The 27,915-nt window shown below is 38.6% G+C and overlaps 2 protein-coding genes across 3 annotated transcripts in view; both read left to right on the plus strand.

The window, feature by feature from the left end:
* LOC124406277 (neuropeptide SIFamide receptor) overlaps nucleotides 1-26,666 on the plus strand; it is a 69,451-nt gene extending 42,785 nt beyond the window's left edge. For both annotated transcript variants that reach the window (XM_046881647.1, XM_046881637.1), the window contains 2 exons: nucleotides 16,654-16,753; nucleotides 25,528-26,666. In XM_046881647.1, the coding sequence (XP_046737603.1) occupies nucleotides 16,654-16,753; nucleotides 25,528-26,311 (884 nt within the window). In that variant the 3' untranslated portion in view covers nucleotides 26,312-26,666. The remainder of the gene's footprint in view (nucleotides 1-16,653; nucleotides 16,754-25,527) is intronic.
* On the plus strand, nucleotides 22,669-23,844 carry LOC124406291. Its single transcript, XM_046881659.1, has 2 exons — nucleotides 22,669-22,735; nucleotides 23,254-23,844. The coding sequence occupies exons 1-2, from the start codon at nucleotides 22,724-22,726 to the stop codon at nucleotides 23,500-23,502; spliced, it is 261 nt and encodes an 86-aa protein (XP_046737615.1). The 5' UTR covers nucleotides 22,669-22,723; the 3' UTR covers nucleotides 23,503-23,844.
* Nucleotides 26,667-27,915: the final 1,249 nt, after the last annotated feature.

Genomic DNA, 27,915 nt, shown 5'->3' on the forward strand with positions numbered 1-27,915 from the left:
TAGTAGGTATCCACCCTGCAGATGGGCTTTAAACCACCTGGAGATCAGAATCGGACTTTCACGATACACGCTTTTGTTTAATCGTCTCGTTCGAAAATGTTTCAGTCATGCAGCTCGGTTTTTATACGGAATACACCCTAGTCGAAATTTATCGCTTATATTTGGGGGTGGGGGTCAATATTTCGAATGGATGATATACGATATACACTTTCAAAGGTCAAGATTTAAGACAATTCATCTTTCGTTAGTTTATTTTCACACGTTTGAAATTTCGATTCATCGGCCATTCGCAATATTGATCCTTCCAAGTTTTAACCCCCACCCTTATTTGGACCTACTCAAAGTTCATATAAACGTACTTTGAATGAAACTGAACCCAGAAATCCCAAATTGACTCTCTGACTCCTAAAAATTGAAGCCTTAAACCCCACTTTGACGCTTTCAATAGGCGATTTAACATATTTTAAAACTCTTCAATCTACAGGTACTTCATTGGACCTGTAACTCCACTTCTATAGACACAAATTATTATAATTTTAACATTTAAATTGTTACATCAAAATTTAATTAGTACTTTGTACTTTTTCTTTCTCTTAGTAAGACATTAAAAAATCGTTTCTATCAACCCAAAAATTTTATCAGACCTGGGAAGAAATTTTTTTTTCTAACCGTGAATAAATTTCAGCTATTTTCAATGCCAAATCAGGGTCTGACATTGTATTAAAATAGAACCTAGTTTACTATCTTTAGCAATTGTTAGCGTATCCATCTACAATTTCGCAAACCACTCATGATGACTTGTCATAAGATTTTTCGACCGTGATTTCAACCTCCGGAAGTGACTTGGTTTATTTCTGAAGCTCGCGACAATTAATTTCCAAAAATCCGTGCACCGGTGTACATGTAGTCTAGAGCGAGGATAGGCCGCCGTGAAAACGGTCGGTTCTAATTGAAATTGTGCTTTTCACAACCGACGCGCACCTTTGTTTCAATTTCCATGTCGAACGACGTGCCGTACCGGCTATTCATAACTCCAAGCAATTTACGAGCTTTTTGTACCTACATAGATGTCAAGTTTGCGCTGGAATTTCGTTCCCCGGGTATTGTTCGACATTATCACGATGCCCGAACATGTTGGCGCGTCCTTGAGTCGATGCTTTATTACGCTTTATCACTTCGCAGAGGCGATGATGTATTATTACACACGAGTTATGGTTGCACATTTCGTATATTTTGTGTCTATCAAAAATTGCTCAATTTCAACGCGACAACGGCCTGAAATTTTTTTCTTTACGACAAGAATTTCTGAGGTGACGATTGAAAAAAACGCGTCTAGACTTTTAGGATGAAAATCTATATTTTAAAAGCTACTGACACAAATCTCCAGAGGCTAAAATGAAAAAAATAAATGAATAAAAAAAAAAAAAAAAAAAAAATCAATTTTTTTCTAGATATCTTCTAAACCCTGTCTGAATCAAAAACTATCAACTTATGTGTGAGGCATTCCACTCCTATACGTATTTTTGAAATTAATATTCGTTTCGATCTTTCTCACTTTTTGATTACTTGTTTCGCCTGTACATTCTAAACCAAAAGCTTTTCCACTTCCATCTTTGTCTAAAAATTGGATTTCTGTGTTTTTTTGGGAGCATATGTTTGGGAGAAATTTCTATTTTTACATTTACTGGCGATGTAAGTAACTGGAATAAAATGAAAATATGTCATTCCTGTGAATGATATTGCCTTACCGACAATGCCTCAGTTTGGTATGCATAGTTATATTCACATACCTATACACAATGTCGTTGCGGGTTGCGGGATGTTGAAACTTTCCTAAATCCATGTAGATTCGAGACAGAAGCAGACGCCGACACCGTTCTGAGAGTTTATTTGCGTCTGAAGCGGTACGCTGACTTGCGGATATTATATCCTCTAAAACTTTGTCCGTCTAACAGTTTCGAACGTAGATAGAACGTCACGCTAATGGCAGGCAATGCAAATTGAGGTTTGAAGTTTGTTCGACTGTCTTGGTTGGTGGTCAAAATCCCGAAAGACCAAAAAGTCGATTGATCAAAAGCCTGAAATTTTTGAGACACGAATTTTAAAGGTCGAAGAAATTCGATCTCTGGAGTCTTTAGTCAGTCGTTAGTGATAAATTCGGATTCGTGAATATTCGAAAAAGGCACGAGTCTGTGATTTGAAAAGTCGACTTTTTCACTGACGTGTACTTTCGCAATTCAATATTTTGCAATTCGTAATGTTGCCAAATCTTGAAAAAAAAATTTCGGTATAAATTTATTTTTAAATCTTTGCGTTCTGTGCTTATATTTTTCTGTTTATGGTCTCTTTACGTTTCTAGCTGTCGGCAATTTGACTTTGTCTTTCGCATTTTTCTACCCTACCAACAGCCCTTATCCCAACTGATCAGATATCGCGAAGGAATAATGCAAAATGATATCTTCAGGCCTGAAAGTAGACGTTAATTGGGTTGGAAAAAGTCGAATCGGTGAATAATTGGAGAGAAGAAGAGGAACTGATATCTCGAGTCGAGTATACAGCGTTCACGGATCGCGATAAAATTCAATTTACACAGTTGCATTTCGCCTTGAAGATTGGAAGAAGTTCCGTCCGAACTTCATTCCGCGAACTTAGCCAGCTCACTGCAGCAAGGTCCGAAGCGGAAACTCTTCAATCTCGAGATTTTAGAACTTTGAAATGATATTCGTCTGGCGCCGTTCAGGGTTCGAAAATGCTGTTATCTTTCGCAAAGGTATAAAAATTTTTCCCGGTGAAAATCGTTTGACGAATTTATGAACAATAAAATTCAAGTCACCGTCCAATCCGATGGATTTATATACGGCTTAACTATTTAACTTCAAATTCCAAATCCAACCAATCCCGGTACTAACAACATTTTTCAAACTTTGCAGACCCCTGATAGCGTTTTATTGCAGGTCTGGATTACGGATTATAAAAAGACTAATTTACGGACTACCGGAAAATATCGCGTTATTTGAACAATTTTTTACTCCTTGAATACGAACATTAAAAGGAAAAAAAAATTGTTCACACATCAAAAGTTAACAGAATTTATTTGTTCGATAAAACGATCTTGAACGACAGCGATTAACTTTTTGTCTTACGGAGTCAAATATTTCTCGTAAGTTTACATCGAAATAAAACTCGTTTGTTTAAAACAAGCGAGTTTCTGTAAGCGGAATTGAAGTCGATTAATTTTCACAATTTTTCTTAATTTTTGAAACATCAACTGCAGTGTCTTAGAAATTTTTCTTAACAGTGAACCATGCAGCGTTGTATAATTTGTTTTTTACACCATCGAGAATGTCTGCGACGTTACACGTATATTGGTAAAATTGATTGAAAATCGATAACTCGGCAATTTTCTTGAGGGTAATTTGTCTCGGAATGGATTTGGCTGGGGATTCTTCGGCTTTCGCATTCGACTCGAAGGAGCAATCGTTAGTAAGATTGTCAGCGATCGTCGACCGGAGTTTTCCACTCTGTAGAGATAAAATTTTCAACCCCGGGTGCAGAAAAATTTCGGATCAAACCCCGTAAAGCGCGAACAGCTATGGGGGAGCCAATGAAGCTATATGGTCCGTGAATAATATGCAGGAACGCCATAAAGCGAGGAGCTTGCAGCGGACGCAGTTTGGTGCTGACGTTTCGCTTCTTGTCCATTCCACGGAAAAATTTCAAGTGTTACAGTTGAGTAGAAGGTTTTAATAAAATTCTGATTGCCACAAAAATGCTTCACGTATCATTGAAATTAGAGAAAAAAATTACTGAAAACAGATATTCAATGTGATTACAGTTATCAATACTGCGTTTTCTGGTCATTGCAACAAGAAATTTGTTTTCGTTCTTTTTTTCTTCATATAAAACTCATTCTCATTTTTTACTAAAAATTATATATTCCGGTTATTGTATAAATTGAAAATGGTTGTTGAGGAATGTGTGGAAATATCAGCTGTAAGTGGAAATTTCCTTCGGTGCATGCAGGCGCATTTAAGCACTTAAGCACTCGCCTAACTCAACTCTAGGCGTACTTTATGCAATTGCACGAACCTTATTTATCCAGTGTGAAAGGGGCTGCGACGCCTGCAGTTCCATAAACTTTGAATACTGATTACCGATGCAAAGCATGCCTCGCAGCGCTATCGGGGTGGTTTTATTCAAGCGAATATCTAACATATCAGTTCCGGTTCCGAGGGAACGGATCGTTCCGATATCTTAATCCAAGGCCAGGTTTGCGCCATTGACAACAGAATCTCCCGGACTCGATATCCTCCCCAGACTCTCTTCACTTACTTATCTTCAAGGTCCTCCTGCAGCTGATCTCTCTCTACGCTACGATGCTCTGAAGCCCTACGAAATGATCAAATCCATTTATGTGGCTGAGAAAAATTGAGAATTTCATTTATCTTGAATAGAGTCTCGATTGTCAATGCGAAAGACTTTATACCGGGCATTCTTGCGATTTTATCTCATCCAGACATTGTAACAATGCTTTACATCCGTCCTGATAGTCAGCTGGAACCAGTCTGCGGCATTCCAAACAGTCCATCAATGTGTTTCGTATCTAGAATGTCGGTTTAATTTCGTTTTTAAAATGAAAATCATCAATTTTTTATAAATGTAATACTGCGTATGTGTAGTTATTCTTAGTGGTATTACCTTGTACTAATTTATTCGACACCGTATGTGTATAAGACGAGGCGAATTTACGACGTGGCTTAATTTTTGCAAATGAAAATATTTTCAAGTAATAAGAGTAAACAGATTAAGAAAATAATTGCCAAGAAAGTTGTTAAAATTTTACGGCACTTGAGAAGCGCAAAGAAGTTTCTCTATTAGTTTTTTTCTTTTCTTTTCTTTTTTTTTCCCCCGACGTCTACAATAATTCCTCAACTACAGTTTCCTAATTTCTTGAAATATTCACAGTAATTAGAAATTATGAATTATTCAAATATCTCACAAGTTTTTCAATGCCTTATTTTTAACACGAAAGAAACAACACTGCACGTTAGCATGCTATATATGTATATATACATATAATATGTTTAACGACATGAATTCTGCTGTATTGGTAAGAATTTTGCAAGCCAAGCAGAACCGATCGACGGCACATCGCGAACAGGTTTGCTGCATTAGCGAAGTCCTTGCTCAATAAATGACACCTTTTTCCATACTCAGCGAATCTTTTTTCCCCATGTGGTTTATAAAAATATATACACGGTTATACGAGTGTAACTAACTAACTAAAAACTTATACATACATGTATGCATAAATGTATTCGTTTTAACAGACTGAAGATTGTTTTGAAAATTTATAACGACTTTTTTTTTCATAGGAGTTTGCATTGAGATAAATAAATTTCAATTCTATATACCGAATAATAGCCAAAAACTTTATTCATTACTTATAAAGTTTGTTTTTCTCTTTTCAACATCAAGATGTGATGGACTTTGAACGACATTATCAGTGGCAGTATAATGAGAGCAAAATGGAAAATTATGTTTAGGTTTTCATACGTGAAAGTCTACACAAAAATCGAAGAATTACAAGAAATACTAATTTTTAAACTTGGTTTATCAATTCCTTCAACGATAGACTTCTAGTTTATGATCAACCATAATTTTTTAATAAAAGTTACGCCAATTCAAGACCGAAGCTTGTTTAATTGTCATTGCCACGAAATGTTTGAAAAAAAATATGCAATTTTTCTCAAAATCCGAAATACCTTTCTGCTTTCTACAAAAACAAACTCTATCTGATAAAACTATTTCTTCACTTATTAGTCACGTGAAAGAAATCAAAATTCAACATCTAGAACCCAGATTCAAAATTCCTGCTGACCCGTAATAACTATAATTAACTAATCGAGTGAGGCTGATTACACGTAACCTCCATGGAATCGAGGATCACATTCGTGCATCCTTCATCCGACGTATGTAGGAGGTACACATATCGTCTAGCGTAGGCGTTACACGTGCCTTACGTCCAAAGCGGTGGGCAGACTGAACTTTCCTGTTGTATACGCTAACCACAAAGTACCTTTACCCATGTTAAATAGAGCAGAAACTGAAACTGGCCGCTGCGTTTCGACACTCGTTCTATATCACATTCTCGCAAACAGCTACAACATTAAAATTTCCTACAGTACGTGGACGCGGTATATATATATATATATATATATATATATATATATATATATATATACACGATGCAAGCTGCAGCGTAAATCGATCAGGCCGCGTCGCCATCTTTGGTGCAGAGCTTTTTCTCCTCAGCTGCACAAAGGCATCGATTATAATTCAGTTTCCTCAACGCATCCAAACTTCTTGCTGTATCTGGCTGGTATACGCCACACATTTTGTCTCCGTCGGCAGCACTTAGTCTAATATTGTCTATATTACGGTGATGGATAATTTAGTTTTCACGAAAATCATTGTTATTTTCCCTAAAGTTCCACGCAGCGCTCTTCGGGCACTTGAAGCTGCACGAGGCAACCTTATAGAATAAAAACTCGTCTCTGAAATATGTCAAACTAAAATATTGCAACAAACTTTTAAAAATTAAATTCTGATCTAAGAGATATAAAACTACATTTAAACACGGAGACTTTCGTAAGAATGTGATTGAAAATTTTCTCTGAAATATCTGGACTTTTTAAAAGAGAAAAAAAAAAAAAAAATAACCTTTTTCGACTTTAAAGCGTTTCGGAAAAAATTATGAACGTTAGACGTTTCTCTGGAAATACCGAATCCGATCGGCTCAAACTTGAATCCAAATTTATTCGAAGCTTCGGGGAAAGTGTAAAAAAATTTTAGATTTACGGATGTCTGGGATAAGGGGGTTTCGGAAATGAACGCGCACTGCGACACCAGATTGTGTATCGGACTCGGCGCCGGCCTTGCTTGACGACCTCCGAAGTCGCCAATCGTGTATCAAGTCGGTTTGACCTCGAGTGGTTTGTCATCCCGCCGATTTTACAGGCGATATATCATAAGCGATGAAAATTTGTGGGTAAAGCCTGCGTTACATGGTCCGTAATATTAATTTCATTTTGCATTCATTATATCGTCGATGATCTTTAAGAGAAATGTCGAATTAATCATTGCGCGATGTAAGTTCAAAGCGGACTCTTGTGATCGATCAAGCATCAAACGATGACCCTTTAATCACTTTGGAGTCTAAAAGCTAGCTTGGATCCTTTTATCAGCACTCGATGATCCAACTCTGTTGCCAGAGGCTTCATTCCGACGGAAGTTACTTTGCTGAACATTTGCAGATAACATAACGGGTTTATTCAATACGTTTCTCTCAAAGGACAAGACTTTCAAATTACCTGATAGAGGCTTTTTGGACAGAGCATATCTACTACACCTTTTGTCTCTCCAGAAAAATATTATAACAAGACTTGAAATAGATGTGAAATAATATAAAGTCTTGATTGGAAAACGAGTGCGTTTCGATTTATCCGAATACTTTGAAAGAATTTTGAAAGATTATTATCTCGAACGGTAAAAAAATTATTGCAACAAAAATCAGTATCCAAAATATGTTTTTATTGAAAATACGTTTCACTTTTATAGTAGATGTGATGTAAGGATATGAGGCTCTCCAAACTTACTTGAGATGAGGAATAACTTTGCAGCTTGATCAATACAGCTTGAAACCCCGTTACGTGATCGTCCATCTTACCTATATTATAAGCTTTCGCGTTCCTCTTGATATTATGAGAATATGAATAAGACGATCAGTCGAGGTGGTTAACTTCTTCTCCCTATGCAGCAGTAAAGAGGATGTTGACTCGTACTTGAGGGCGTGAAGCCTGACTGATGTCCAGATTAGAAACTTCCCAGGGTGCGGCAGGGCTGCTCGGGGCAAAGGGTGGACGACCTGACCCACTATCGACTGCGTGCATGCTCGTTAATATTCGAGGATGAAGGTGCTGCCGAGTCGAGAAAAGGTTGCCTCCCGGTTTCCTCTGCATAAGTTCACGAAAATAAAAAAGATGACAATTTTTCAACGCGTGAGGAGTAAAAGAGCTTTTTTTAGTCTAGTGTGGAAAATTCGGTGGAGGGATTTTTGATTTTTTTTCTCCATACAGACACGATATTTTTCCTCTCGTCTAAATATTTAGTTGCGTCGGTAATCGGGATGTGGAGTTTTATGTTTCTCACGTAAATATATAGTGGATTTATAATCTAATAATATTCTTGAGAAATTATATTCGGGCATTTCAACACTCACGTTCGTGTTCTTTAATCTTTGCTTTTGATAGAACCGATTCCTCGATGTTCAAGAAAATGAATAAACAAGATAACGATTTTTCACATTGACTACGCATTTCTACACATCTTTCAATTTTACGTCGGTAATAAAGGTCGTTTGTTATTTTGGATTGGATACTTACACCAGTTGGAGAAAAACATGTCTTGACTCTCATTCCTACGCAACACGCATTTCAATCGTGAATCGAAATATATTTCCGTAGATTGTAGATACTAGATATATAGGCTCCTAACTATTTTTACTTCCTTACCCCAAGCAAAAAACACAATTTTAGGTAAAAATTGAACGTGACACACCATTCTTCTTGATTACAGCCAGTTGTGTCATATTTTCTTGTAACTATTGCGATGACTTAAAGTTGGTGCAGAAATAAATTGATGTTTATGAAACTGAACAAACAGATTCCAAAAAAATGTCCACCTAGAAACTATATAATCTTCTCAAATATTTACTATCTGTACCAAATTTTCCTACAATTCCAACAATATTTAAACCAATTTTGCGACACAAATCGTTTTACTAGTATTTTCTAGTCCCTGTGCCTATAAACGAACGAAATTCTGCTCAGAGCGTGTTTGGAATATGTCTGGAAATAAAACTGTGTAGAGGATGATGTCGACACGAACATCTTACTCTTGTCGTCTACTGGCTCGTGTTTAAACACACCTAATACCAAAATGTGTCTTAATTCCTTGCATAGTTTTCGCAGTCGCGTCGGTAAATATTTCCAGTTTGGCGGTCTTTCCGAGGGTACGGACGCGCCCTAAAAGTAGCGAGTGCGAAAGGGAGTTTCAGGGCGTTCAATATCGTTGCCCCCATTTCCGAGAGCTTCAGTCAGCTTCAGCTTTAGCGACCCTTGGTGCTATCAGTAAACGGCTGGTCAGTCTGTAATCTGCAATTCCTCAGGACGCAATTTGCATCCAGATGTAGCGTAGAGTCGTTACTTTTATTTTCACTTTACGTATTTCGATGATCTTTCTCCTCCTCGGGAGAGAATAACGTTCGAGATCGAGATCTCGCTGCAAACTGAAATCATCTCGACACCGGGTGTAAACAGCATTACCGCCAACTGCTACAAACACAGCGTTACTGGGTTACACGAACCGGATATATTTGCTTTCAACAATAAAAATGGATGAAAATATACTCACGTATAACGTGTGCGTCATCGTGGTTTGTTTATTCATTCCGGTCAAAGACCCACGAACTTTTCAACTAATGTTGAGTAATATGTAATCTGCCTATTTTGTTATCGATCGATCTATGATACGCTTTTCAGGTGACCGGAAATTAGGAACGAGTAGCATGAGTTGAGGTCGAAAATTCATTTCGTCCTTATTTCGTGCAACATTCTATGTTTCAAATACTTCAAAATCATTAGCGATGACATTATTGATGGTTCAGGGGTTTTGGAGATCGTTGAAGTTTTTTTAAAAGTGAGAGCTTCTCTGAGTTTTCGGAAAAGAAGCTTCCATCTTATAAACAGAGAAAATTCGAATACTTTCATGCCTGAATTTTCTTCACTCACACAATAAGAGTCTAATAATTTCTGAAGCTTCAGTGGATTCTGAAGAACTAAAATCAGACTAAAAGTTAGCTGATTTAAAATGAAGTAAATTTTTGATTTCCAGATAGTTTCTACAGATCAACGTAAGTCCATAAAATTTCACACAAAATTCCTCGAAACATGAATTTGAGTATGACTGTACCGTTCACTCACCCAAAATATTAGTTTACGTTTAATTTTAACATCGATGTTACTTTGCCGTATAAAAAACATAGAAAATCCTGCTTTAATTAAATGAAATTGATGTTTGAAAGGAGTGGTAAAGATTTGCACGATAAACGGAGGCGAATTGCATCGATGTCGCCATCTGAACGAACCCCTGCGACGAGCCTTGGTCTTCGGAGCTTTATGGCAGCACCATGGTCTCCACGACTACTTCTTCTCTAAGAATGACGATAATGGAGGTATCGCAAGCCCATAGCGTGTTTTCCGCTTTTCGTAATATATCGTATTAGTTCCCCGGGTAGTTTGAAAGTAGATTTTAATATTCGATTTATATACATTTCATAGAAATAACACGTATGTATAATATTTCCCCGCATTAGATGGCTAGATTTACGTACGTACAAAGTCAGTATCAGACCGACGATTCGACAATTCACCTCGAGGGTTGCTCACTTTTCAGTACCGTATGAATTAGGATGTTTCGAAAAAATAACTTGTGACTTCCCATAATGGCACCCGATAAAAAGTGTATTTAGACTGAAAGAAAGGTTTTGACAAAAAATGAGTTTTATACATTTTTTTAAATTTATCAACTATCGTGGATGACATTTTTTTTTTGTTGCTTACATAAATTACAAAAACGATTTACGCCACAAAGAAGATCCACACTTGTAATATTGAGTCTCCAGTTGATGTTCCATTATTAATTCAATCGCAAAAAATAGTTTGTTACAATTTAATATGAACTTTTAATTTAGGAGAATAAGATTCCCGGTTGATATATTGTTGTGTTGTGAATCGTGATCTTTGGATCGAATACAAATTTCAGGAAAGAAGTAACAATTAAAATGCTACAACGTGTTTCTCCATAAATTCACAAAAATGTGTAAAAAAAATTTGAAAAATTGAATTGAAACAATCTTCGACATAACGTAGAACGCTCATATTTTCACAAAGTTTTTCTTTTAACCAAAACAAAGTCTTTAGGGTTCTCACACGGAGGAAAATCGCAAAATGTTTTTTCTGAAACGCCCTAGTGTGCATACTGAAGCAAAAATTTCGCAACTTCGAGCTTGAACGCGAATAAACCTTCGCACAGAAAGGTGAAATAAAACCTGAAGTTCACGCAATTAGCATTCTTCATACTTTCGCGTTGATCTCGTAATGCAATCAACCCTTCCGTATGCACACGTGATTGAAATTTAATCATCAAACCCATCCAACCCAAGGGATACGAGGACGAAACAAGTTGTGCACATACTTTTGCACACACCTGCTTTAAGTTCAGCTGCGTGCACGTGAAAATGCTGAAGCTAGAAGAATTCAGGATAATTATTGAGCGGATTGCATACCTACACAAACAATCCTGTAATTCTGCGATTACAAATGCAGTGATTGAAATGAAATCAGAATCTATTTTTTATTACTTATCGCTTTTCTCGAGGCCTCTAGCAACGTCAAATGCCCGATGCAATCGGCGGATATTTCCCAATAACGGATTAACGAAACAGTCGATTACGTGTGGACTACAGTGAAATTTCGATAATATCGAGTTTTTGATTATTAAAACGACTGAAAGAGATGTAATAAAAAATTCTTTCGAACAAACTTTAGATTTAGAAATTTTTTTTCAGGGAACATACTACCATGATCTAAATTTTGTTGTAAGAAATTTTTGATCACATAATTTTCAGTGTTTGAAAAACAAAAAATTCGATATCACTGAAATTTCGCCGAAGTTCCCCCTTAAGAATTGTTATCAGCGCAGCATGAGCTTGGAAAAGAGTTGCAAGTCCATTGGCCAGGATCTGTGCAGCGATGCAGTTTGCTTTTACTTCCTCAGTTTCTCGGTTGGTTGCAGCAGAGAATCGCTGATCTCTTTCATCGCACCTCGCAGTCGCCGTCTTTATATACCTGCATTATGTATATGTATAGCTGCCGAGCGATATCAGATTAGCCGACATTAGACTTTTGCATGTAAGGCATACCCACCTCCGATTTGCTCTCCCGTTGCGCAAAATATCGCGAATGGTGAATTCTGGACGCGATAAGTTATATCTTGGGTGTGGGCCTTGTCCGAATGCGAAATGCGGATACGTAATGTTCGCATAAAAATTGCACGACCGGTTTCTCCGCAGCCGCTGTCTGTAGCTGGTACGGTTTTGCACTGATGTCAGATGCAAGATCTGCTTACTCGACTTTTGGCCAAAGTCAGAATGTGCTCACAAGTGCTCCTCATATTTTTTCTTCTTCTCCCATCAACTGACACTCGCGAATCTTCATTTGGTTATTTTTTTTTTACTGCAAAACCCTGATAAGAAAGTACAGAATCGTTGATAAAAATAGGTAATTTGTTGAGCTTTATACTTGTAATATAGATGTTATGTCTTTCTGACAAAGAAATTATACTTTATTTATAAGAACCTTTGTGAGATTGCAAATTGTATTTTGATCTTCTTCGACTAAAATTGATCCTAATTTTGGAATTTGAAAGTGAATACTTTCGGATAATACAGGGTACCTGAATTATTACGTCGAAAAAAGCACCACAAAAATTTTGTAGAATCTGTAAATATCTGTACAAAATATTTCTAAATAATCTCTAGTTTTCTGAATTTTCTTTATCACATGCCTGCAAATAATCGAAATTTTATTTACTTATTTTCTTCACCTGAAATTTCTAAGCTATAGTTTTTCGATGTTGAGCAAAGTTCTCAATAATTTCGTTCCATTTACAGAATTTCCCAAATTTTTGCGAACCCTAAAAATCTTCAAAGTCTTTTTAACCTCGATCACATTTCGTTTATCAAACGAATCGGTTTCACTGCCTTGATATTCGTCTAAATTTATCGCTAATCACATAACAGAAGCGTAGTTTGATCGATGGCAGAGAACGAGGTTCTGTTTCGTCGATATGCGTGTTTATTTGACTTAAATAATCTTGAACTCACTAAATCGTTCCTCTATAGACGTGCAAGTATTAGAATTTCAAGTAACAGGCCACATCCGAATGACGAAACGAAATTCTGCTCTATTGATAACCGGGGATCTGCACACGTTATATATATGCATATACGAATTTGTTGTCAATCCTAAATGGATAAAAAAAAAACGCGTGCCGCAGAGCAAACACCGCAAGCTCTGATTGGCGAGCTTCCAATCTTAACTGTTTCTGTTCGACAGGCGATTCGACACTTTAATCCGATGCTCTTCGCTCCCTCGCCGCAAGATTTTCTGCAACTGTAGAATTCATTTTTTATCTTTCTCACTTTCAACTCCAATCGTAGAGTCCTAGACTCCGTTCACCGCCTGAAAGAACATGATTCATTGAATTTTAAAGCTGTTAGACAAGCCATTTGCTTGATCGAAGTTTTATTCGACGTGCTATTCTCGTCTTGCGATTTCAGTCGAGATCAAGCACGCTCGCTCAGCCTCTTTCATGGGGACGATGCGGCACGATATAGAAATATTTCCGTCCAATGATTTCGGCGATACGAAGACATTGTTGAAGTCTAACGAACCTCAGGCGAGCACTTCTCGAGTAAATCTAAATCTAAATTCGCTACGAAGCAGTCCAGAAAAGCTCTCGTGGTAAAGGAGTTTCAAAGCTTGCAGAATAATGCGCGGAAAAAGAAAAAAGAAGAAGTCGAAAAAGCGCCACTATCCATGCCTGAAACACCCTGTCGATTATACTTTGATGACAGAGTGTCGAAAACAGCATCGTAGCCGGTAATTAAGAAAGGAGTTCATCAACGTGCGGCATTAGCTTCGTCGGAGGATCGACGCGAGGCACTTGCAGCTAATAAATAACAATTTAATCCATATACACAACAGATGTTTATTATCGCGATATAACAGGGCATGCATTATGCGCCTGTAACGTATGAGTATAATTATAAGTTAACGCTTGATTGCTGATTCAGATTGCAGTCTGTATCTACATTTGAAGGCGATGCAGCGAGTGCCGTTCACTTTCGATACGCGGTGCGGTGTTTCCAGTCAAGCATGAAGGGCTCGAGTAAAGACGTGGAAATTGTTGTTTTTCATGAATAAAATTAGCGAGAAAAAACTAGAGAAAAATCTCGCGCGTTCCGAAGAAAGGATTAAAGAAGCGGTGAATCCAAATTGGTTAGTTAAAAAAAAAAAAAAAAAAAAAAGAAACCACGTGACGTTATTCCCCCTTGATTTGCAGTGACTAATCTTGGATTCTTCGCACTCTTTGGCCCATCATTTATACCCAACGATAGAGATACCGGCGTTAAGTGGCCGTTTCATCGGGTTGGACGCGATCTAATTATATCAGTAGGTACGTTTAACTGCCGTCGAACGGTCTTTCTCCGCTTTCGAGGGGCTCAATTAATTCATAATGCAATTTTCAACTCCGTTAACCAGCTCGACACGATGATAATTTAACCGTTTATTAGTGCACGTGTAATTTAGCAGATAATCCAGATGTGGGTTCAGCTGCTGTTACTGACGTGCATTTCTCTTTTAGACTCCGTGATATTTGAGATGGCAGGATTGCACTGTAAAAAAGGACTTGCCAAAGTCTTAGAACTAGTTTGAGTGTAAATAAATTTCGACAGCAAGGATAGACCTTAAAGATTCCATCCTGCTATCAAGAGTAGGACCTGTTTCCTGTAAGGAATCAAATATGAAACTCCTTAAACGACATGTTTTCAACTTTTTTTTAATCCATTCAACTTCGTAAGTTTCATCTTCGCAATTGATTCAACCCCCTTGACTGTCAAATTATAAAGACTTTTTATAATCAGATTGGAGTTTTGTCAAAAATCCATCGTTTTTCCTGGACGAGAGTAATTTCAGGAGGTTGAACTCGATTATCAAGATCGAGTTTCATTGTTTTTTACATATAAAAATTTCCTCGTAGAATTTTGTACATATGTATACATGCTTAGTAGGATTAGTGGTATCCCCTGATGTTGTATCGATTCAGAGCACCATTTTATCATGATTGATTGATTGCCGTGTCGGTTGTACACTGATATGCATAACAGAGGATGAAATCCAGCCATCCTGGTTAAGCTGACACGACAGAATAGGAATTGATTTAGCCTGTACTACTTGACTTGCATTTTTTAAATTAGAATCGTATTTTTGAGTCTGGATGTTTATGACTGGAACAGGAACGGTTTTATATGTCAACTTGTTTCCAAAAATGGTTCAATTTTCAAATGAGCACTTCAAGAAAATTATCAAAAGACTTATAGATTGGCTCGTTATTTGTTTTTTACCGTATTATGCAGAATAGATTAAAATCTCGTAGATAATTGAAATAATGAATGAATTAATTATTACTTCCCGAAGTTATTGTTTCTTCGTTCATTTAGGATTGTATATTATACTCATATATTTTGAAAAGTCAACTCCTTAAAGGTCGCTCAAAATTTGCACAATAATGATTTTTTTGCCTGACGTTTCGTTACGTTGAGACTACTAACTGCAAGCTCGTGTATATTTTGACTCGTTTCATGACAATTGAATATCAGAAAAACTGGGAAACACCGGAAACGTAACGTGTTACTGTTATCTAAAATTATCAAGTTAATTTTATTGCTGTTTTGAATTATTATATACTTAGTATATTATAATTTTACGAAACTGGTATTAACGTTACAACGCTGTAGAGTATAATTCAAATCCACAAACCTTGACACGGAAAAAGAGTGACATTTTGCGTCCCCGTCTTTGGAAGCGCTGATCGCTTTGCAAAGGGGAGTAAAATAGCCACGACTTTTGTGTTGAACAGCTGAAAAGTTTGTATTTCTCATCCCAATTATTTGAGCTCTCATTGACATTTTCGTTAACGTTCAAACAGACCTTCTGTTTCACTTCAACTCCTTCGCGGTTTAGAAAATTGAAAACAAACTCCTCGCGTCGTTTCACCGCAAAAGTTCACGTCAAGTTTTCTCAATGAAGAACACGAACTCTTCTTAACGAGGCGAAGTTCCTTCAGTCGATTTTGAATACCAAGAATAAGGTAATGGCAAACCCTTTTTCCAGAAGAAGGCGATTTTCTGCCTCTCAATCTTTATCTTTTCAAAAATATTTCTCCGGTATTTCTGATGGTGAATGAGTTACGCGGCTAGCCTCGATCAAAGGATGCGTTCAGAATAAACGAAAAGGTCCAAAGAAAAGGAATTTGAACAAAGAAAATGGTGGAACAATGTGGCCGAAAATTTGCGTCTGAAGTCGACTTTGGTTTGAACAATATCTATTTTAATTACGTTAATTTTTTGAACCACGAGTCTTACCTCAAGATAATCGATCGTGAATAATTTCGAGTCACTTGAAATATTATACAATTCTTTACAAATAAAAATACCTGCCTTTGACACTCGAATAACAAAAATATGATTCCAGTTTTTTAGAGCTGTAAACAATTGCACTTTCCTAGATATTAATCGATTGTTTCCAGTTTTTTTCGTGCTTGGAAAAGATTGTTCGAGTAAAATTCAATTTAATCAATTTAAGATTTAGTTCCATTACAATTTTACTGACCTGTCCAGCGGCTTATTTCGTCCTTGAACACAGCATCGCCACGAATTTGTTAATAATCGAATATTTTTTGTCACAGCATGGGTCCTGGGCTGGTGGATGTGCAAAACCGTTCCTTACATCCAAGGTGTTTCGGTTGCAGCTTCGGTCTACAGTCTCGTCGCTGTGTCGTTAGACAGGTGAGTGAAACAAAATTCGTCCACATTTTCCACCCTGTTAGTCTGATTTCTTCCAATTATCTCAAATTTATCTTGCCTTACCCAAAACGTCCGAGTTGGACTCGCCAAGCTCGACTGATTCCCTTCGAAGCTTCGCACGTCGCGTAGTGTCAATTAAGTTTCCGAAATCTCCGGTCGCTTACTGTAACAATAATGGTCGCATCGAGCTCTGTTATCACAGCGTCGCAAGTTCTGTTTGTTATGCAAACTTGCACAGCATTGAGCAAACGGCTGTATAACCCACCAACCACCAGATGATTAGACAAAGGTCTAGACACCTCGGTCAGATATATTGTCACATTTCGCACTTTGGCGTCTTGGTATTATAAGGGACAAGATGCGGATGCCTGTCGAACAATGACAAAAAATAATTAATGATTTTTCTTCAAAATCGGTTCATGGTTCTTTACTCTCATGAACAACGCAATGCAATATCAATTTTTGGCGATTAAAGTGTGAATTATTATCATTGTTTTACCGACTACGTACCTGTTTGATGTAACAAATAAAAGATAAGTGAATATTTTAACCTGAGAGTGAAAATATTTTGAATGAAACAGTATATTATCAAAAAACTTTTTCGCTACTCTAGACCGTGGACTGAAATCTATGGAATTTGAGGTTCGAATGTACCGTTTAAAAATGATACAAAATAACCGTTTAATCGATAGATTTTTACCGATTCGTGCTCGATTATTTTTTCAGACTCCATTATTCTCGTTTTAGCTTAGTGGCCAACGCCAAATAAGGAACGAAAAAGCTGCCCACCTTCAAATGACTCTTCGAAAACTGAATATACCCACAAGCTGCAGTAGAACCGTTTTTTGCCACCTTAAACACCCTTGGAATTCCCTCGTTTTTGCCTCGGGTTCCGAGTTAACCGAGACGTTTCTTGAATAACTAAACGATCGTCGTAAATTTCGGCGAATATGGAAGGGAGGTAGAGGTAGCCGCCTAGCGCCCCCTTGTTTGGTATTTAATCGCTACGAGGGGTGAATAACGATATTCCCATACGATCGTAGAAAATCCCACTCTCGACTGCAGAGTTCGCCCCTACTCTCAGCACGTCGACGCGAAATCTACAATCGCTTCGCATATATGGTATGTATGTACGTGTATGCTCAGTTATCTACTCACCTAGGTGAGCATTATACATTCTATCCGTCGTTCGAGATCAGACTTTGTGCAAACAAGATATTCTGGGCAGCGTTTGCATCCCTGCCACGGATGTTCACCACTCTATTTCGTAATCCATTCTGTGCGTTGGCCTGTGGATTGTGGAACACGAAAAATTCTCTCAAAGTATAGCGTTTTTAGCTCAAGTCCGAGAGAGGTGCCTCGCAGCGTGTGACTTCCTCCATTTTAAATAGCGCGTGCGAAAAAAAAAAGATGTCTCAACAATAGCAATGAAATTTTCTTGTCTCTGAGAATTATTTTCTTCGCCTTGAGTTGAGAAACAACAACAGATCAAAAAAAAAAAATATCAAACTTTTGGAGGATTTTCAGTTCAGGGAAAAGTGACGAATAGAGGTTTTTTTTTTTCTATTTTGTTTAACCTTTTATTTCGAGCACGTTACTCAAATAGATGAATCCGAGTGCAAAACTTTGCAGAACAAGTAACGTTCGTTATGACGAAGAATATTTTAGGCACGTCAGTCCGATCTGAGAATTCTAAAAATATTCTCAGATGAAACCTTCGTACAGACTGGGCAGTATAATTTCAGCTGTCTGAAGTCCTAAAATTTTTTGCTCTCCAATTCGCTGGCTGTGTAATCGCCAAAAGTCAATCGTTCCACCCGATGCGCGATAAGCTCGTTTGCATAAGATAAAAAAAAAAGCTTTTCAACCCTCGGGCAGAAAGTATAGGTTTGAAAAAAGCTCACGCAGCTTCTTAAAACGCGGGGATACGTTGTGTAGTTGCGTTTGCGTCGACTCTGGCCACAGTCGATAACAGATTCAGCTAATATTGACTGTGTTAACAACCCGGTGTTATTAATAATGTCGTAAAACAAACGGATAACGATCAGTCTCTACCTTTATTTGCTGGCATAGATATATTACATTGATTAAAATTTACTCCGCGAATGATATTTCATACGCCTGTTCTTTCTTGACTTTTTTTCTTTTTTTTTTTTTTTTCTTATCAAACATCGGGTTTCACCTGAAAGATGGTGAAGAAAAAACTTCTTCAACTTCTTCAAAATTGCGGTTAGTTTAGCGAGAGCTTAATTTACAAAAATATTTGGCTCATAAAATGTAATTAATTGCAGGCTCCATTTTGACGTGAATACTTTATCATTGTACTGTTACCGAAAAAGTATTTCAGTGCTTCTTCCAACCCGACTGCACTTTGCGTTTTTCTTTTCTCTTTTTTTTTCATCGTTCGCTTGCTGTGCACGAACAGCTAATAATTATGTTCTAACTGTGCTACGAAGTGAATTTATGCGCTCAAAGTTTTCATCGCGATATAACCACCACACCAAACCCAATTACGAACACCGATTCAGCACCAACTTCTCCAAGCCACTGATTGCACTATCGTTTTGTGAATAAAAAGTCAATACGGAATTGGAAATCTAATATTCACGCTGTTCTCACCGTTTTCGAACGATCGACAAAGGCAATACTTTCTCAGGTAGCTAGAGCAAATTAAATTTTTACAGGAGTTCTCGATTCATGAAAAAGAAAACCTCAAAATATCGGAAAACTTCACCTTATTTGCTTGCAGTTGTTCCAAACTAGCGCATTCGGGAAAAAAAAACGTTAGATTCGACTTGAAATTCGTAAAATGCAAGTTAAAAAAGTACTTTTAAAACTTGTCACAAGCTTTGACTGATGTCAATCAATAAAAATAACTCTTCCAAAACTCAACAGATTGTGTTATTAAATTCATACCCCTTTAAATCAAAATAAAATCCCCTCAGAGCCAAAAATGGACTCTAAAACAAGGCACCAGTTGGTGCTTGAAAATATGAAAATAATTGTGAGGATATCTAATTGTCGATGAGGTACGCCTGGGCACCTGGCTCGTTGAACAACAGAGAGATGCTCATTGACTTGGAAGTTTAGGGTGTCCGCAGTGCGGTGCTTTTATTCAGCATAAAAGGTCTACGTGGAAATTCTACTCGAGCATAATTTGAAGGTAGGCATTATAACAGGAAGGGGAGGGAGGGAGGGGGGGGGGGGGGGCGTAATTTCGTGCTCGTGAAAATAGCAGCTATTAAAACAGGACAATTGAATGAGTTCCGGTATAATTAGCGTGTCCGTGATAAGCTTTTTCTCAAATTTTTTATTTGCAAGTTTTTGTACGAGCAGCAGTGAAAATCGAGTTTTTTAAGGAGACGTTCGATCGCCGAGTCAAGTCTCGGTGTGAAACGAATCGCCCAAGTTCCCGCGGTTATATATCGAGTCTCCAGGCTCAGGAGAGCGCAAAATAGGCGTGCCAGTGACCCAATCCTTCAACCTTTGCCTGTAAGTTGCATAATCTTTCTGCACGTGTAATACCTGCACTGCATAGGCGTATAGAATGTTACACGCGTGAATTTGAAGGCACGGTTTCAATATCTTGCAGCGGTCGCATCGAGAGTTATTTCTGCTTGTCGTTAATATGCAGTTTTTTACAATATTTTCATTTTTGTTAGCATAAACGAGAAATGTTATCCTGGCTACGGAATGAAGATGAGTTTACACTCGAATTATATTTTCTTCTGACTATTGAGGCCTCATTTGAGTAAAATAAATTTGGGGAATTGAGAAAATAGATCCGACGTTACAATAGCCAGAAAATAAAATATCTAGAGCTTTAAACACACTGAATAGTAATTTCTACCACATTTTCCTATAACTCGGGCAATGTTTAAGCCTTGATTGCAATGTTACCCGTTTTACTAGAATATTCTAGTAACTATAACGGATGAAATTCTTTTGTCATATGTTTGGCCGTTTTATTATTGAATTGGCGAATATCGCAAACAAAATTGCAATTAAACGGGTTACTGGTTAATGGTCTTCATCCATTCATCCTTTGTTTCTCAATTTTCCTCATTATCGATCTCAAGTTTTTGTCTTCCAACTCTGGGGCGAAGGATTTGGCATGCTACAGTTTTTTGAGCTCTTTGTTTCCTCCGCAGATTTATCGAAATTCTACGTATCGTCGAGACTGTGCACTTTTTTGTGTAACGTAATGCATATCTTGATACATTTTTGTTTCCTACGAATTTTCAGGAAATTACTAAGTCGGACGAAGCTCCATACGCCTTTGCAAGATTGTTTCTACGCACGAATCCAGAAACAACGTGGCAATAATCTTAAGCATTCTTTTTCGTGTTTCTCTTACTACGTGAAAGTTATATAAAAGCTCATTTCACTCTCAGCTATGCAGCAGGCTTATATTTTCTTCAAATGTTGGACGATTTTTCAGACAAGCAAAAAAGGGGAGAAAAAAACGGAAGCCAAAAAAAAGAAGTGAAACTGGTGTTGAAGTTGTTACACGAGATGAGCTTTTTATACAGTCTCACTATTTCACGCATATGCATATATATATGTATTTGAACAGGCAAAAAGTCAGCGAGAAAGAATTTCCAAACATTTCTTACTTGGCCGATATTTCAGAATTTCAAAGAATCATTCTTGGCTAATTCAATGACAAAAAAGGCTGCAACGTTTTTCCGTTGAAAATAACATATTAGAAGAAGTGGAATGAAAATTGAATAGGGTCAGAGTTCTGGAATGAGAAATATAAGCAGAGTGTATCCACGCCCACAAGAAATAACAAATATGATAAAAATTCAGGCTTTACAACGGAGGATACGAGGCAACGCTATCTCCAACTCTGACGTGTGACCCAGCCCATTTCATCCCTCTAAAAACATTTTAAAACCCTACAAAACAGCCGCCTCCGCGTTCTCATATATATTGCATTATAGTGCTCTTGTCGTAAACCGGAAACGTAATATTCCCTGGATTCTATTTATCGGAAAAAGTTGCGTCGCGACGACGGTGTATACACGGCAGTAGTTTGAAATTTATTATAATTTATATCAAATTATTGTCCAAAGAACACGTGGCTTTTCCGGAATACTTCTTCCCGATATTCCAAACCGACTTTATTCGATACACGGGATGATTTGTACAAGAAAAACGATCATTTTAAGGGGAATACTTCGACAGCTTGCGATATAAAGGAGCGTATAAATCGCTGGAAGCTCTCCACTATTTTTATTTTTTTTTTACAAGAAAATCGTCGACGTTACAGGTTTTATCCGTTTCTTATTTTTTCTTTCCCTTGCACGTAGTGATGGAAAAATGAGAAAAACATTTTGTGTACAGGCTTACCGAAAAGCAGAAAAATTTAATTTCAGTTCATTTGAATCAATTTCAGTGTAGAACTAGAAATTTGCAAGTTTAATAAACCAACGGGTTTACTATATTGAAACTCAAATTTGCTGGGCTATGCCTGCAAGACTTTGAGAGCTAAAATTTTTCTACGACTACATTCACAGTAAAATTATATGCTGATCGAGTGAATTACTTTTGTTTCGTGCAAAAATTCACCACTGCTATCTACGAAGCCAGAGACTTCGAACAGTCGCGAGAAGCAAATTTTGGAAATCAAAGAGTTCCATTCCGTGGAGTCAAATGTAGAGGGACAAGCGTTCCAGAGCCGATAATGGCGGCGGCGAGTGGATAAGTTCGAAAAGGGGATTCGGGGGGAGAAAAGCCGATCAGGTGACCGATCCCCACCAGTGCAAAACCGGCTGACTCAATGATTCGCAATATGCCGTCATCTGGTTTGTTGACCCACGTGACCAAAAATTTTCCATGCAATCACCGCTGATTTTTTCAATCCAAAACGACTATAAAACCCCGGAGATCCGATGCAGAGGCACAAGCTTACTTACCTCCAAGTAGTAAACTCCTCTCTCATTCAACATGTTCAAGTTGGTAAGTTGAAACACAATTATCAAAACACATCCATCGTCTAAGCCTCCGTTATACGCTCGATTCGTTTCAACCATTATCACAGTATCGTTTCTTCAATTCGTTACTGAAAGCTGAAAACCAATTGTTCTAAAATCAAAAATCATCATTAAAACCTTCAGGACGATTACATTCCCATTCTGACCTCGTCTTTTCCATTTCCAATCGCTTTCGCCCTATGAGGGGACCAAAGTACTGAAAAAGAAAACTGAATATCGATAATATAAAAAAGAAAACTAAAAAACGACGCACATAATCTTGAAAAAGTGCGCACAGATCTAATAGTCGATTCCATTTCTCTTTGTCCAAATCGCAACTCGTTCCACGTGCACGCATAGCGTGGACGATAGCCGTTAAACCGGTGCCATTCACTCGGTCCGGGTCAAAAAAACGTGGTTGAAACCACTCGAGCATGGGATAACCACTCCAGACTCCCTCAGAGCACTCCGAACTGTTTCATCAAAAAATCGAATAATTCTCAGGTCGTTCTCGCCGCCGTCCTGGCCGTCGCCGCCGCCGTTCCCGGAGGCCACACCGGAGTCCCAGTCAGCTGGGGCCACGGACCCATCGTTGCTCCCCAGGTGATCAGCCACGCCGTCCCTGTCCTGAGGGCCCACGTTGTCGCCCAGCCGATCGCCCCGGTGGTCCACTCTCCCCCTGTCGTCACCAGGACCGTCCTCGCCGGTCATGGTCACGCATACGCCCCCGTCCCCGTCTGGGGTCACCACTAGGCGTTTAATCGAGTGACGCAATCAGGCCCCCTGCCCACCGCAATCCACCGCCACCTGCAGCAGCCCTCGACTTCCTTTGACCCCTTGACACCGGCGAGTAATCGTCGATTGCCGCGAGGTCGAAGGGAGAAAAAATGTAAAAAAAAAACTGAAAAACACTTTATTTCCTGCTCCCCCCAAACCTGATTCGGAACATGTTGAAACACAATTTTGTAGAGTGATAGCCTGAGGAGAATCGTGCAGGGTCCTCGGATTCTGTACTCTGAAAGCTTTTTGCACTATTAGTTGTGTTGTGAAATTTATCATTTAATCACCATGATCATCTCCACTATAATAGGCTTTTCGACCAGATTGAAATAAAATTCTTTTTTTAAACCTTAACAATGTGTGATTATGTACTTTGCTTGCTTGCCGTGAACCCTCTTTCCAAATCGATGATCCATTTTACGAGCCAAGCGTTTTCTGAGTATGGAAATCGAAACGATGAGAACAGATTCAAAGTGGTTAGGAAATTGCATTTTTGTTACATCTCAAATGTGAATAAATATCGCAGAGTTGATGATGGAGGGAAAAAATTGATCCAACGACTTCGACTCGACTTCGAAAAACTCTTTTCAACAAATGTAATTTTATTCCAAGTAATTATACACACTCATCAGCGAACACAAAGCAGCCGAAGCGAGCTGCAATCATATCATGAATTGCATCCATGCATTCGATCAGCGATTTCGTTGGCATTTCCACTGAAACTGACAAGTTTCAAGTGAGAACGAGCAAAGTGAACGAAGCACACGTTAGCCAAAGTGGGAGCAGCGCATCGTTTAAATATCACATGATGATCACGAGTAGAGGAGTATTATTTTCAAAGAACAGTGCGACTCACTAGCGTTTGACATTAAACGCTATTTCTATCCTTTCGACAAGGTGGCTAGCGTCTATTCTTTGCTAAAGACATTCGCTACACGCTGGAGAAGACTCGGATGCACGTGCCTCTGAGTGTGTGCAGATAATGCAAAGTGCAATTGTCTCGTCACGTGAAGTGACCAGAATATATGCGCTCGACTGCAGCAGAAGCGAATGTAATTTAGCCGAGAGTCTAGATCGCAATGGAATCACATAAATCACAAACAGCTGCAGAGTCTCTGCCTGAATTGCTGTCCGACCATCCTTGCCTGTTACTCCCTGCATGCCGATTACCCTTCATGGATATTCCGATAATTAACACAACTCGTAAAAGAGTCATCGACAGATTTGGATCTCGACGTAGGTGTTTGAAGAAAAACATTAACCTTCGGATATTATCTTCGCTGTTGAAAATGGCCGGGCTTAATTAGCTCCGCTTATATCGGTATGCGTAATGATTTCGCGCGACTCCCGCGAAAACACGGCGCTCATCCATCGCTGGGTCAGTTAATTGAATCTGTCCTTATCTCCAAATTAATCGTTTCAATTAAACCTCGGCTTAATGACTCGCCCGGGTTCATCGCGATCGATGTATAATACACAGCGAACCCCATCGAATAGATTTCGTCAAAGTTCGAACAGAACTCCAGCAAATCGGGACCAAGTTCATTCCATTCCAGATACAGTCTAATTAAGATCACATTTTTTCTACGCACTGTTCATATTGCACATAATAAAATTCAGTGCATTGTTATTTTGGTGGGATCTTCGAACCACTTGAAAACCCCTCGTCGTTAATTAAGCGCTAGTTAACCTTGATCCTCGCTGAGTATGAGTCTTATCGAATTACAAAACACCTGAACAAACTCCATGAGACGTTACTAACGAAGCTCTGGTATGGAACGTAGTTGCGTCAAGAAAGAATGTCTGTTGCCATTAATTATAGCGATCAACGAAGTCATTAACGCTCCTTGAAGCGTGTCGAGCGAATACATTTTATCGATAATAACGACGAGAATGTGGGCAGGCAGCGCGTATTTATACAATATCATAATTGGATAGGACTATATAAGCGATATTGTACAGCAGCGTTCACGATTTAACGAATCGGCTTTGTTTCAGGTTCCTGGCAATTTGGTGGCCGCTAAAGTGTCAGATAACGAAGCGAAGAGCTCGCATGATGATCGTGGTAATATGGTTCATCGGTCTGACGGCGACGCTTCCGTGGCTGCTGTTCTTCGACCTGGTCGTGATATTCAACTACGCACCAGACGTCCAATTGTGCCTCGAAGTCTGGCCAGAGCCGTTGGACGGATCGTTGTTCTTCCTGATAGGTAACCTGATGCTGTGCTACGTCCTGCCGATGATCCTGATATCCATGTGCTACGTCCTGATATGGATCAAGGTGTGGAAACGGCACATACCGAACGACACGAAGGACGCCCAGATGGAAAGGATCCAGCAGAAGTCGAAGGTGAAGGTGGTCAAGATGCTGGTCGTCGTGGTCATCCTCTTCGTCCTCTCCTGGCTTCCGCTCTACATAATATTCGCCCGAATAAAGCTCGGCGGTCAGATCGACGAATGGGAAGAAGAAATCCTCCAGATAGCGACGCCCATCGCCCAGTGGTTGGGCTCGAGCAACTCCTGCATAAACCCGGTCCTCTACGCCTTCTTCAACAAGAAATACCGGCGTGGTTTCATGGCGATCCTGAAGAGCGGTCGATGCTGCGGAAAGCTTCGTTACTACGAGACCGTGGCGATGATCTCGTCGTCGACCAGCATGCGGAAGTCTTCCTACTACGTGACCAACAACAACTCCTCGACGAGGAGAGCTGCGGCAGCTCACGGACCGCCGGTTCACCAGGACAGCAATGTCTCCTACATCTTCAACCACACCGGGGTTTAAAGGATGCGATAAGACAAGCCGGCGAGCTGACAGGAAGAATGGAAAATGATTAACCGAAAATTAAGGACGAGACGACGATCCTGGCATCGACGATTCGCTGAAATCGAACCGATTTCCGCCCTCTCGAGTTTATTGGCTTGAACGAACCCCGAGGATGGACCCGGGGCTCATTGGAAGGCTGGTCCGAAGATTGTGCGCTTCGACCACAGTGTCGTGGTCGGTTGGTTTGTTCTCGGTCCAGATATTTTGACGAGCCGTTATTCTCGGCTCCGAAACGAGTTCGACACGAAAATTCTTACTCAGATTTTCACATCACGATGATGACAACAACAACGACAACAACAAAGTAAGGATTGCACCTGTTAACGACAGTGCGTGATAAGAATCTAAGAATTCTTCGAAATTTTTAGTCCACAGTAAAAATTAACATGTTGTGGGCATTCCGTTTCACCGCGTTTGATAACGGTTGTTATTATATATCCAAAATTCCGTTCCAATTATCACCGTTTGAAAAAAATAGTCTAGCATCGAATTCGGATAAGGAACAAAGAAAGAAAGAAAGGAAGAAAAAAAAAAAACACAACAACAACCGAGAAAAATTCTACTCTCAAAAATACACCTACTTGCATATTTGTCGAAATGATTACACTATGTAACGTATTAACGAATACCTTAATTACTATACCTATATCCATACCATATACATATAACGTCGTGTGAAAGCGTATCGTACTTTCTATAGCTGATTATCTCAAGTTATAATTGGTGAATATACTATAGCTTATACCTTCTAATAATATACAAAATATTCTTGGTAACAAAACATATTATACCTACTATATTATACACACATATACTCAATGCGTCATATCCTATAATAATCATGTACTACATACATACATACATACATCCATACACATGTATATATATATGTATATACATGTATATATATTTGTAATATTATTCGCTACGCACATTTCGTACAAAAAAAGATAGGAAAAAAATTTCAACAAAAAAAAAAAAAAAACAAACAAACAAAAAAAAACGAAACAGATAAAAGTAAATAAAATTCATCGACATTTTGAATTAGGTGCGAAGGCGAACGAGCTACTCTCCACAACTACATGTATTACGAGTTTGAAATTAAAACTGAAAGAAGAGGCACCGTGTCTGCCGTTTTTGTTTATTTTTATTTTTTTTATTTTTTGGCGAAAACTCCGTGGACACGATTGTAGGTGATGATAATTAATGCTCCGCAAACAAACATGGAGACGGACATACCGAAAGTGAGTTATGGCCTGCACAGTGTTCGACACGCGTGACAATTGACCAAGCGCGTCACCGTGTTCGGTTCGGTTCCAATTATTTTCACAATGTTCAACAAGTTCATCCTACCGCTTAATGTTTATGGTTTGTATTGTTATTTTCTGCCCAACAATGTCTATAAACGGTTCGTAAAATTGGACAACATGATACGATAGGCGCACGTGATTTGAAGAATTTTGTGCAAAATTACAACACTCATCGTAGCTACGGAACTTCTTTATTATATTTATGATTAATACTTTATGCGAAACATTATCCTCATTTTTAATTATACCGCT

The sequence above is a fragment of the Diprion similis genome, chromosome 1, assembly GCF_021155765.1.
Source record: "Diprion similis isolate iyDipSimi1 chromosome 1, iyDipSimi1.1, whole genome shotgun sequence".
NCBI classification, from domain to species: Eukaryota; Metazoa; Arthropoda; class Insecta; order Hymenoptera; family Diprionidae; genus Diprion; species Diprion similis.